Source organism: Cucumis melo, chromosome 5 (assembly GCF_025177605.1).
Source record: "Cucumis melo cultivar AY chromosome 5, USDA_Cmelo_AY_1.0, whole genome shotgun sequence".
Classification (NCBI taxonomy): domain Eukaryota; kingdom Viridiplantae; phylum Streptophyta; class Magnoliopsida; order Cucurbitales; family Cucurbitaceae; genus Cucumis; species Cucumis melo.
The window spans coordinates 14,301,424-14,312,010 of record NC_066861.1 but is presented as its reverse complement, the minus strand read 5'-3'; the positions used below and the strand labels follow the sequence as shown (position 1 = coordinate 14,312,010).

Sequence of the window (10,587 nt, the reverse complement as noted above, 5' to 3'; positions counted from 1 at the left end):
GAGGAAAGCTGGCGAATGACAAGAAGTGACCGTGGCAATCATAGGGGACCACTTTTGCTTCCGCCTTATGTTATTAGATTTTGATTTCAGTATTTATGCAATTTTATTTATTTTACTCTTTTAAAGCTAAATAGGGCCCGAGCAAGGAACTTACTTTTAGATTTATTTCTATTTACTTTATTTTATTTATGATTTTAATGAATATTTGAGTTTTTAATCACGAAAATTTGATATTTTCTATTTTAAATTTATGGAATTTTATTTTCATTTAAGTAGTAATGATCTCAGCTTCGTATAAAGAGTTGGGTCGTACCAATCTTTGACCATATTTTATAAGACTATTGTGTTACATGTATTTAAATAATAATATGTATAATTAGATTGTGGGCTATGTACGTAGATTAATAATTGAAAGATTTAGAAGTATAAATTATAACATCCCAAATTTTTAAGAAAAATTTATTAATTATCTTAAATTATTTGGGTTTATCTTAACGATTGAAGCTAAAATTGAATTATTTGAATTAAGATCATTTTAAAAATAAATGTCGAGGAGTTAAAAGTTTGAAATTAATGCTAAGATGTGAGATTTAGAAATTTGAAATTTAATTTATGGAAAATTGGATAGTTTGTGATTAGATGATTCAAGTTGAAATTTGAGTATATAGACGATTTAATTTATTTAAGAAAATTTGAGTTTGTTAGTGAGAGAATTGAGAATTTGAAAAAAAGAAAAAAAAGGTTCTGAATGGTAGAGAAAATGGAGCTTTTGCTATTCCATAAGATGTTTTCAATTTGTGTTTCAAGCCAATGAAGGCCCTTGACAATTGAGTGCCAAGGAGCATTCATGTTGTTACAATTTTCCACAAATGGGAAATTTGTTCCCTCACAAAAGTTGAATCCCTAAACCCAAAATTCTAAACTATGTTTGATACACCAACTAAAGGCAGGGAAGAGTAAAGATGATGCCCAAATTACCTACAACGACAACTTAAGAAAAACCACAAGGCCACAACATCAAGACGTTGCCTTAATATATATGTTGGAATGTCTTGAATCTGTTATTTGATATTTCGTCAAAAGACTAAGTGCAAGAGTTTCATTTGTGTAGGCAAAATTCTATTATCTCGCTTGGATGTGCCTTCATGGGTATTCAGGTGCTAGGCTCTCAAAACCTAAGTTATAATTCATGTTTGTCAAATTTATGTTTATGTATGTTTCTAATCATATAGCTTAAAGAAGTATGTTATACAAATTTTCAAAGACTAGATCGGGTGGCTCAAATCTTTAATTTGATATTATTTTCTCTAATAATGAATTAAACTGCTTCCATTCCTTTTTTCATGGATGTAACACTGAACACATTTTTAAAGTGAACACGACATGTTAATTTGATAAAATAACATGTAACACAATTCTCTATTATTGTTTTATGTATTCTATTCATCTTTAATAATCAATTTCTTAATAGTCCCATGCATTGTTACACGAGGATAACCATGTAAAGTTTCTTTTCCAATCTAGGTCAAGGAGGGATGGTAGATGTAACGACCCGACTCTTTATGCTGAATCGAAGTGGTTACTGAATCTAGGATCAGTGTTTAAGTCATAAAATCCGGTGTAAATAAATGCAAGGAAATCTAGCAAATGTATTTATGAAAGATAGTTAAAGTAACATGTAGAAATACGAGTTAAGTTTAAAATCCCTAAGCGGGCCCTATCTACAAAAATAACCAAAGTAAACATGCAGAAAGCCGAAACATGAATTTAACTGTAAAGTAAAACATGTGCGGAAGCAGGAAAACCCCTATGGCTCGCCACGGTCACTTCACGTCGCTCGCCAGCTTGCCCTTGCCCTTGCCTCGTCCTCTACCTGAAAACATAAAACGAAGAGAATGAGTATAAAAATACTCAGTAAGGGACCCACTACTAGTCCCACTAGGTGCCTGTTAACATTCCTATCGAGTCCTGAAACTAGTACCCAATCTCTGGCACGCTCCCGAACACGTGCAACATGCGCCCCGTGGGGACTTAACTCTGGTCTTCGGTGTCCAGGGGACACTTAGGACCGTCGGGATGCGAGGACCCCGTCGAGTCGCTCGAGTCATATCTATAGTCATGCTGGACTGGCGCCCCGTCGAGCCTAACAGTCCTAAATAGGTGGTGATCCCGAAGGACACCCATGCAGGTACGACTCAGATAGGAGAAGTTAACAGATACCCCAATCCCAACATACATATGCATACGTCATCAAAATTATCATCAGAAAATAACCACCATCTCATCCCCCACTACAGCTATCATCAAACAGTCACTAATAGTTCTCATTATACAGTCACATACGTCATAAGTCCATCAGTCTTATCATACAGTCACATACATCATAAGTCCATCAGTCTTATCATACAGTCACATACATCGTAAGTCCATCAGTCCTATCATACAGTCACATACATCATAAGTCCATCAGTCTTACCATACAGTCACATACATCATAAGTCCATCAGTCTTATCATACAGTCACATATGGTTCGAGGGTTCTCATTACTATAATATTATGCCAAAGTATGGCCATGTCATTCGTCAGATCATGATAAAATATTATCATACATCGTAAGCCCAACCATCGTCGTATGTCACTGAAGGAACATGCAACATCAAATTCTCACATGGGGCTAGTAGTAGAAATCTCTTACCTCGAGATGTTGCTAGATGAGTTCCTACTGAGGAAGTCCTAAGCTGCAGCAGCTATTTGGTCCAATTTGCTTCTTGAGGAAAGTAATTAAATTAATTAAATTTCCAAATTAACTCATTTAATTACTGGGCAGGCTAGGGAATTTGGAAATTACCAAAAATTTAGGTGGAAGGAGCCAAAACAGGCTTGGCGGCTCGACTGGAAGGAGACAGGACCGGCTCGGCTTGGTGCAGACGCGGCTCGGCTCGGTATGGGGACTTCGCGTGCGGCTCGGCTTGCTACAGGGAGGGGACGCGGCTCGGCTACGCGGAACACACGGCGCGGCGCGCTTGCACGCGGGAGAGTCAGGCACGTGTGGCACGGGCGCGGGTTCGGTTCCGGGTTCGGGCGCGCGGGCGGTTCCAGGTTCGAGCGCGCGGGCGGTTCCGGGTTCGGGTTCGTTCGTCGGCTGGAGGCGGGCGCGTTCGCGGCTTCGATACGGCTCGGGTGTAGGCGCGTTCGCGGCTCGGATTTGCAGACGCGTTCGCGGCTCGGATGCAGACGACGATGGCTGGCGACGCGGCTTCGACGTGGAGATGGATCTCGGCTTCGCGACGCGTTCGGCGCAGAGGTGGATTCGGCTTCGGGACGCGACGGGTTTCGGCTGACCTGCCTCAGATCGAAGCGGCGCGGCTCCTTCGGCTGGCGGACGCGGTACGACGCGGCTTCTACGATGGCTGGCTTGCGGCGGCGTGCGACGGCGGCGGCGGCGGTGGAGATTGGCGGCGGCGGCTAGGGTTTCCCCTTCTCTCCCTCTTCTCTTTTCTTTTCCTTTTCTTTTCCTTTTCTTTTTCCTTTTCTTTTCCTTTTATAAAATAATTTCCCTTCTTTTCTCTTCTTTGTTAAATTCCAAATTTCACCCTTCTCTCTCAAATTTCTCCAATATCTTCACCAAATTCCTCCTTTCCCTCAACTTCCAAATACCAATTAAATCTTTAATTACCAAGTATAATTAAAGTTGAAATTTGCTTAATATTTTAAAAGGGGAAAATTCACATCTTGATGACATAAGTTTCATTATTTAATTATAAACAAATAAATGAATAAAATAAAAATAAATAATTGAATTTAAAAAAAAAAAAATGAACAACATGAGATCATTGGGGTGTTACATACTTCCCCCCTTAGAAAGCTTTCGTCCTCGAAAGCTCTAATCCTCGAACATTTCTGGGTACTGGGCCTTTATGTCCTCTTCTCTCTCCCACGTGGCCTCTTCAACTCCATGGTTCTGCCAGAGGACTTTGACTAGTGGAATATCTCGACTACGAAGCTTCTTGACCTCTCTTGCCAAGATCTCGACAGGCTGCTCCTCGTAGCTCAAGTTCTCACTGACCTGTAGGGGCTCGAAGTCCACGATGTGCGTCGGGTCTGCGACATACCTCCTCAACATGGAGACATGGAATACGTCATGCACTGCTGAGAGGGATGGGGGCAAGGCCAAACGATAAGCCACAGGGCCAATCCGTTCCAGTATCTCAAATGGCCCCACGAAACGTGGACTCAACTTCCCCTTCTTCTCGAACCTCAGAACGCCCTTCATCGGTGCTACCTTCAAAAAGACCATATCTCCCACTTCAAACTCGAGGTCCTTACGTCGTACATCAGCGTAACTCTTCTGTCTGCTCTGTGCGGTCAGCATACGAGCTCGGATCTTCTGTATGGCTGCATTGGTAGTCTGCACTAACTCGGGGCCTAGCATCCTCTGCTCTCCAACCTCGCCCCAGCAGACAGGGGATCTACAGCACTTGCCATACAGAGCCTCAAACGGAGCCATACCAATGGTAGCCTGGTAACTGTTATTATAGGCGAACTCCATTAGATGCAGGTGGGAGTCCCAACTTCCTGAAAACTCTAGCACACAGGCCCGCAGCATATCCTCCAAAATCTGGTTCAGTCTCTCTGTCTGACCATCAGTCTGAGGGTGGAATGCCGTGCTGAAGTCCAGCCTCGTACCTAATGCAAGTTGGAGCCCTTGCCAAAATTTCGAAGTGAAACGGGCATCCCTGTCTGAAACGATGGATACTGGTACTCCGTGCAGTCTTACTATTTCCGTCATGTATAACTGCCCCCACTTGCTGGCAGTGTACGTGGATTTCCCTGGCACGAAGTGGGCTGTCTTCGTGAGTCTGTCGACCACAACCCAGATCACCGTGTAGCCCTTCAAGGTCTTGGGCAGTCCCGTGATAAAGTCCATCGACACACTCTCCCACTTCCACCCTGGCACACTCAAGGGTTGCAACAACCCTGCTGGATGCTGCCTAGGTGCCTTCACCTGCTGGCACACCAAGCACCTACTGACGAACTCTGCTACATCCCTCTTCATGCCCCTCCACCAATAGACACTCCTTAAGTCCTGGTACATCTTCGTACTCCCAGGGTGCATGGTAAACGGGGAACTGTGAGCCTCAGTCAAAAGCTCTGTCTTAACTGCGCTGTCTTCCGGCACACACAGGCGTCCCTCAAACATAAGGCCATCATCAGAGGATATAGAGAACTCTTCACCTTGCTCCGTCTCTACCATACGACGTTTCTCTGCCAAGTAAGGATCACTCAGCTGAGCAGCAATGATCTTTTGCCTCAAGGTTGGCTGAACTGTCAACTGAGCCAACTGTGCGGCAACCTCACCTACTGAGACTGCAATCTCGGCTCTCTCCAAATCCCTGAGTAAGGGGGTCTGCTTCGTGACTAGCGCTGCTGAATGTGCAACCTTCCTACTCAGCGCGTCAGCCACTACATTTGCTTTACCTGGATGGTACAGGATCTCGCAGTCGTAGTCTTTCACCAACTCGAGCCACCTCCTCTGCCTCATGTTCAACTCCTTCTGAGTGAAGAAATACTTCAGGCTCTTGTGGTCGGTGTAAATCTGAATCTTCTCACCGTACAGATAGTGCCTCCATATCTTCAGTGCAAAGACTACAGCTGCCAACTCCAAGTCGTGGGTAGGGTAGTTCTGCTCATGATTCTTCAACTGGCGTGAGGCATACGCAACTACCTTACCTCGCTGCATCAGGACACATCCCAGTCCTTTCTTAGAGGCATCACTATAGATCACAAAACTTCCCGACCCATCCGGCACTGTCAGGACTGGTGCCGTCACTAGCTTCTGCTTAAGCTCTTGGAAACTACTCTCACATGCTGGGCTCCAGACAAAAGGGGTTCCCTTCCTGGTCAACTGGGTCAATGGGCTGGCTATGCGTGAGAAGTCTTCTACAAACCTCCTGTAGTATCCTGCCAGACCCAGAAAACTGCGAATCTCACTGACTGTAGACGGTCGAGGCCAGTTGGTCACCGCTTCGACCTTAGCTGGGTCCACCGAGACTCCCTCACTGGAAACCACGTGCCCTAAAAATGTCACCTTCTTTAACCAGAACTCACACTTGGAGAACTTGGCGTATAGCTTATGAGCTCGAAGGGTCTCCAAGACTTGGTGCAAGTGCTCTTCGTGTTCGGCCTCAGTCTTGGAATAGATCAAGATATCGTCAATGAAGACTATGACGAATTGGTCTAGAAAGTCCTTAAACACCCTGTTCATCAAATCCATGAACACTGCAGGGGCATTAGTTAAACCAAAGGACATCACTATGAATTCGTAGTGTCCGTACCTCGAACGAAAGGCCGTCTTGGGAATATCACCGTCCCTAATCCTCAACTGGTGATAGCCTGATCGCAGGTCGATCTTGGAAAAGACGGTGGCCCCCTGTAACTGGTCGAACAGGTCCTCGATTCTGGGTAAGGGGTAGCGGTTCTTAACTGTCACCTTGTTCAATTCTCGGTAGTCAATGCAAAGGCGCATCGACCCATCCTTCTTCTTCACGAACAACACTGGGGCTCCCCAAGGTGATACACTGGGCCGGATGAAGCCTTTGTCCAGCAACTCCTGTAACTGGACCTTCAACTCCTTTAGCTCAGCTGGAGCCATTCTGTAAGGAGCTCTAGAGATAGGGGCGGTGCCGGGCTCTAACTCAATGGCGAAGTCTACCTCCCTGGGAGGCGGAAGTCCTGGGAGTTCGTCGGGGAAAACGTCAGGGTACTCCCTTACTACTGGTTCGGAAGATAGGGAAACTTCTGGTTCTGCCATATCTACTACGTTCGCCAAGATACCCCAAGTACCCTGGCTAAGTAGCTTACTCGCCTTCATTGCTGAGATGACCTTGGGTATACCTACCATGCCTGCTCCTCTAAACTTAAACTTATCCCCGGAAGGAGGGTTAAAGACTACTTCCTTATTAAAACAGTCTATGGTTGCATGGTTAGTTGACAACCAATCCATGCCTAAAATTACATCGAAATCTTGCATATCTAGCACCAGTAAAGTTACGTTCAAGGTATGGTTTGCTATTTCTACCCAACATGCCCTTATTTTTTCCTTAGACAAAAGGACCTCTCCAGAAGGAGTAGAGACAGACAAGGCACTACCCAACGGTTCTACTTCTAAACCCGCATGCTTGACAAAAATAGAGGATATAAATGAATGCGATGACCCCGAGTCAAATAGTACCAAAGCATAATGCCCCAAGATTGGGAGCGTACCTGTCACCACCGTACTAGCTCGCTCGGCCTCCTGCCGGTTCGTGGCAAAGACTCTCCCCTGCTGGGGAGCAGAAGGCTGACGTGGCGTCGTCTCTAAGGGTTTCCGAGGACACGCATCAGCAGTGTGCCCCGGCTGCCTGCACCTGAAGCAGACTCCACTCCCAGCTAAACATTGTCCTCCATGGACCTTCCCACAGGTAGTACAAGTGGGTAGCTCTCTCAAAGTTCTCCCAGCTGCTGCCAGCTCCCGACGGTGTCTCTGGAAGACACCTCCTGACCTCGGAGTCTGCTGTGGTACTACGTCGGGCCGCGCCTCCGCCTTCCTCTTCTGTCCCGAGGCTGACCCTGTGCCGACAACCTTAGATTGACCAGCTCTCTCATGCAGGCTCAGATCCAGTGCTATGCGTAGAGCATCCGCATGAGTGGTTGGTCGAAGAGCTCGTACAAAACCCTGGAGGTCTAACCTGAGGCCATTAACAAATCTCTCAGTCCTGGCGGCCTCATCTCTTACCATATCGGGAGCAAAGCGGGACAGCATATCGAACTCGGCGTCGTACTGCTCCACCGTCATGTCGCCTTGCTCCAAGTTTAGGAACTCTTGCAGCTTGGCGTGCTTCACATTGGCGGAGAAAAACTTAGCATAGAAGTTCTCCTTGAACTGCTCCCATGTGATCTTGCTGGCATCTCCTCCCAGCGCCCTCTCAGCAGTCTCCCACCAGGCAGTCCCCCTATCCTCCAAACAGAAAGCTGCACACTGCACCTTCTGGTCTTCTGGGCACTTCATGTACCTGAAGATCGTCTCTATGGATGTCAACCACAGCTGGGCTCTAAAGGGGTTGTCCAAGGGTCCGTCGAAAGTCTTCGGGTTGTACTTCCTAAAATCCCTCAAGTGCTTGGCCTCAGCTGACAGTTGTACTGGCACCGGCTGAGCTTCCACCGGGGCTGGAGGGATGACGGGCTGGTCCTGAACAGGGGCTGGAGGGACTACAGGCTGGTCCTGAACAGGGGCGGCCTGGTTCTGCTGAGCAGCGAGGAACGGCGCTAGAGCAGCTTGCAGCATGGCCTGGTAACGCTGCTCCATTGCGGCGAGATCCGCCTGAGTGACCGGTGCATTAGGGTTGACTGGTACGTCGGGGTTGACTGGCGGCGCGGCAGGTTGCTCCGCCGGTTGGCCACGACCGGCTCCTCTGCCTCCCCTGCCACCTCCTCGACGTGCACCTCTACGTGGCGGCATTCTTCCTAAAATTCACCAACAAATTTTTCACCACTAGAGCTCAATATTCTCACTCTAAGTCTAATCTAATCAGGCAACATTATAATCTTAATATTTGTAAAGCTTTAGGCATACCTGGCGAGTGACGAAGGACCGTATAGCCATAGGGTGAGGTAAAAATCAAAACAAAATGACTTACATCATAAGTCAGTCTACAGGACCTAAAACACTGCGCTCTGATACCAACTGTAACGACCCGACTCTTTATGCTGAATCGAAGTGGTTACTGAATCTAGGATCAGTGTTTAAGTCATAAAATCCGGTGTAAATAAATGCAAGGAAATCTAGCAAATGTATTTATGAAAGATAGTTAAAGTAACATGTAGAAATACGAGTTAAGTTTAAAATCCCTAAGCGGGCCCTATCTACAAAAATAACCAAAGTAAACATGCAGAAAGCCGAAACATGAATTTAACTGTAAAGTAAAACATGTGCGGAAGCAGGAAAACCCCTATGGCTCGCCACGGTCACTTCACGTCGCTCGCCAGCTTGCCCTTGCCCTTGCCTCGTCCTCTACCTGAAAACATAAAACGAAGAGAATGAGTATAAAAATACTCAGTAAGGGACCCACTACTAGTCCCACTAGGTGCCTGTTAACATTCCTATCGAGTCCTGAAACTAGTACCCAATCTCTGGCACGCTCCCGAACACGTGCAACATGCGCCCCGTGGGGACTTAACTCTGGTCTTCGGTGTCCAGGGGACACTTAGGACCGTCGGGATGCGAGGACCCCGTCGAGTCGCTCGAGTCATATCTATAGTCATGCTGGACTGGCGCCCCGTCGAGCCTAACAGTCCTAAATAGGTGGTGATCCCGAAGGACACCCATGCAGGTACGACTCAGATAGGAGAAGTTAACAGATACCCCAATCCCAACATACATATGCATACGTCATCAAAATTATCATCAGAAAATAACCACCATCTCATCCCCCACTACAGCTATCATCAAACAGTCACTAATAGTTCTCATTATACAGTCACATACGTCATAAGTCCATCAGTCTTATCATACAGTCACATACATCATAAGTCCATCAGTCTTATCATACAGTCACATACATCGTAAGTCCATCAGTCCTATCATACAGTCACATACATCATAAGTCCATCAGTCTTACCATACAGTCACATACATCATAAGTCCATCAGTCTTATCATACAGTCACATATGGTTCGAGGGTTCTCATTACTATAATATTATGCCAAAGTATGGCCATGTCATTCGTCAGATCATGATAAAATATTATCATACATCGTAAGCCCAACCATCGTCGTATGTCACTGAAGGAACATGCAACATCAAATTCTCACATGGGGCTAGTAGTAGAAATCTCTTACCTCGAGATGTTGCTAGATGAGTTCCTACTGAGGAAGTCCTAAGCTGCAGCAGCTATTTGGTCCAATTTGCTTCTTGAGGAAAGTAATTAAATTAATTAAATTTCCAAATTAACTCATTTAATTACTGGGCAGGCTAGGGAATTTGGAAATTACCAAAAATTTAGGTGGAAGGAGCCAAAACAGGCTTGGCGGCTCGACTGGAAGGAGACAGGACCGGCTCGGCTTGGTGCAGACGCGGCTCGGCTCGGTATGGGGACTTCGCGTGCGGCTCGGCTTGCTACAGGGAGGGGACGCGGCTCGGCTACGCGGAACACACGGCGCGGCGCGCTTGCACGCGGGAGAGTCAGGCACGTGTGGCACGGGCGCGGGTTCGGTTCCGGGTTCGGGCGCGCGGGCGGTTCCAGGTTCGAGCGCGCGGGCGGTTCCGGGTTCGGGTTCGTTCGTCGGCTGGAGGCGGGCGCGTTCGCGGCTTCGATACGGCTCGGGTGTAGGCGCGTTCGCGGCTCGGATTTGCAGACGCGTTCGCGGCTCGGATGCAGACGACGATGGCTGGCGACGCGGCTTCGACGTGGAGATGGATCTCGGCTTCGCGACGCGTTCGGCGCAGAGGTGGATTCGGCTTCGGGACGCGACGGGTTTCGGCTGACCTGCCTCAGATCGAAGCGGCGCGGCTCCTTCGGCTGGCGGACGCGGTACGACGCGGCTTCTAC

At 47.2% G+C, this 10,587-nt stretch overlaps 1 protein-coding gene across 1 annotated transcript; it reads right to left on the bottom strand.

Moving 5' to 3' along the window:
• Positions 1-1,617: 1,617 nt before the first annotated feature.
• LOC127149338 (uncharacterized) lies at positions 1,618-9,843 on the bottom strand. Its single transcript, XM_051084527.1, has 2 exons — positions 7,265-9,843; positions 1,618-1,873 (listed from the first exon to the last, which is right to left on the bottom strand). The coding sequence occupies exons 1-2, from the start codon at positions 8,496-8,498 to the stop codon at positions 1,824-1,826; spliced, it is 1,284 nt and encodes a 427-aa protein (XP_050940484.1). The 5' UTR covers positions 8,499-9,843; the 3' UTR covers positions 1,618-1,823.
• Between the last annotated feature and the right edge of the window lie 744 nt (positions 9,844-10,587).

Coding starts and splice junctions, on each gene's coding strand:
- LOC127149338 (XM_051084527.1), bottom strand. CDS start 8,498: ATGCCGCCACGTAGAGGTGCACGTCGAGGAGGTGGCAGGGGAGGCAGA. Junction 1,874..7,264: donor AGCTAGTACGGTGGTGACAG/GTACGCTCCCAA, acceptor TTATGTTTTCAG/GTAGAGGACGAGGCAAGGGC.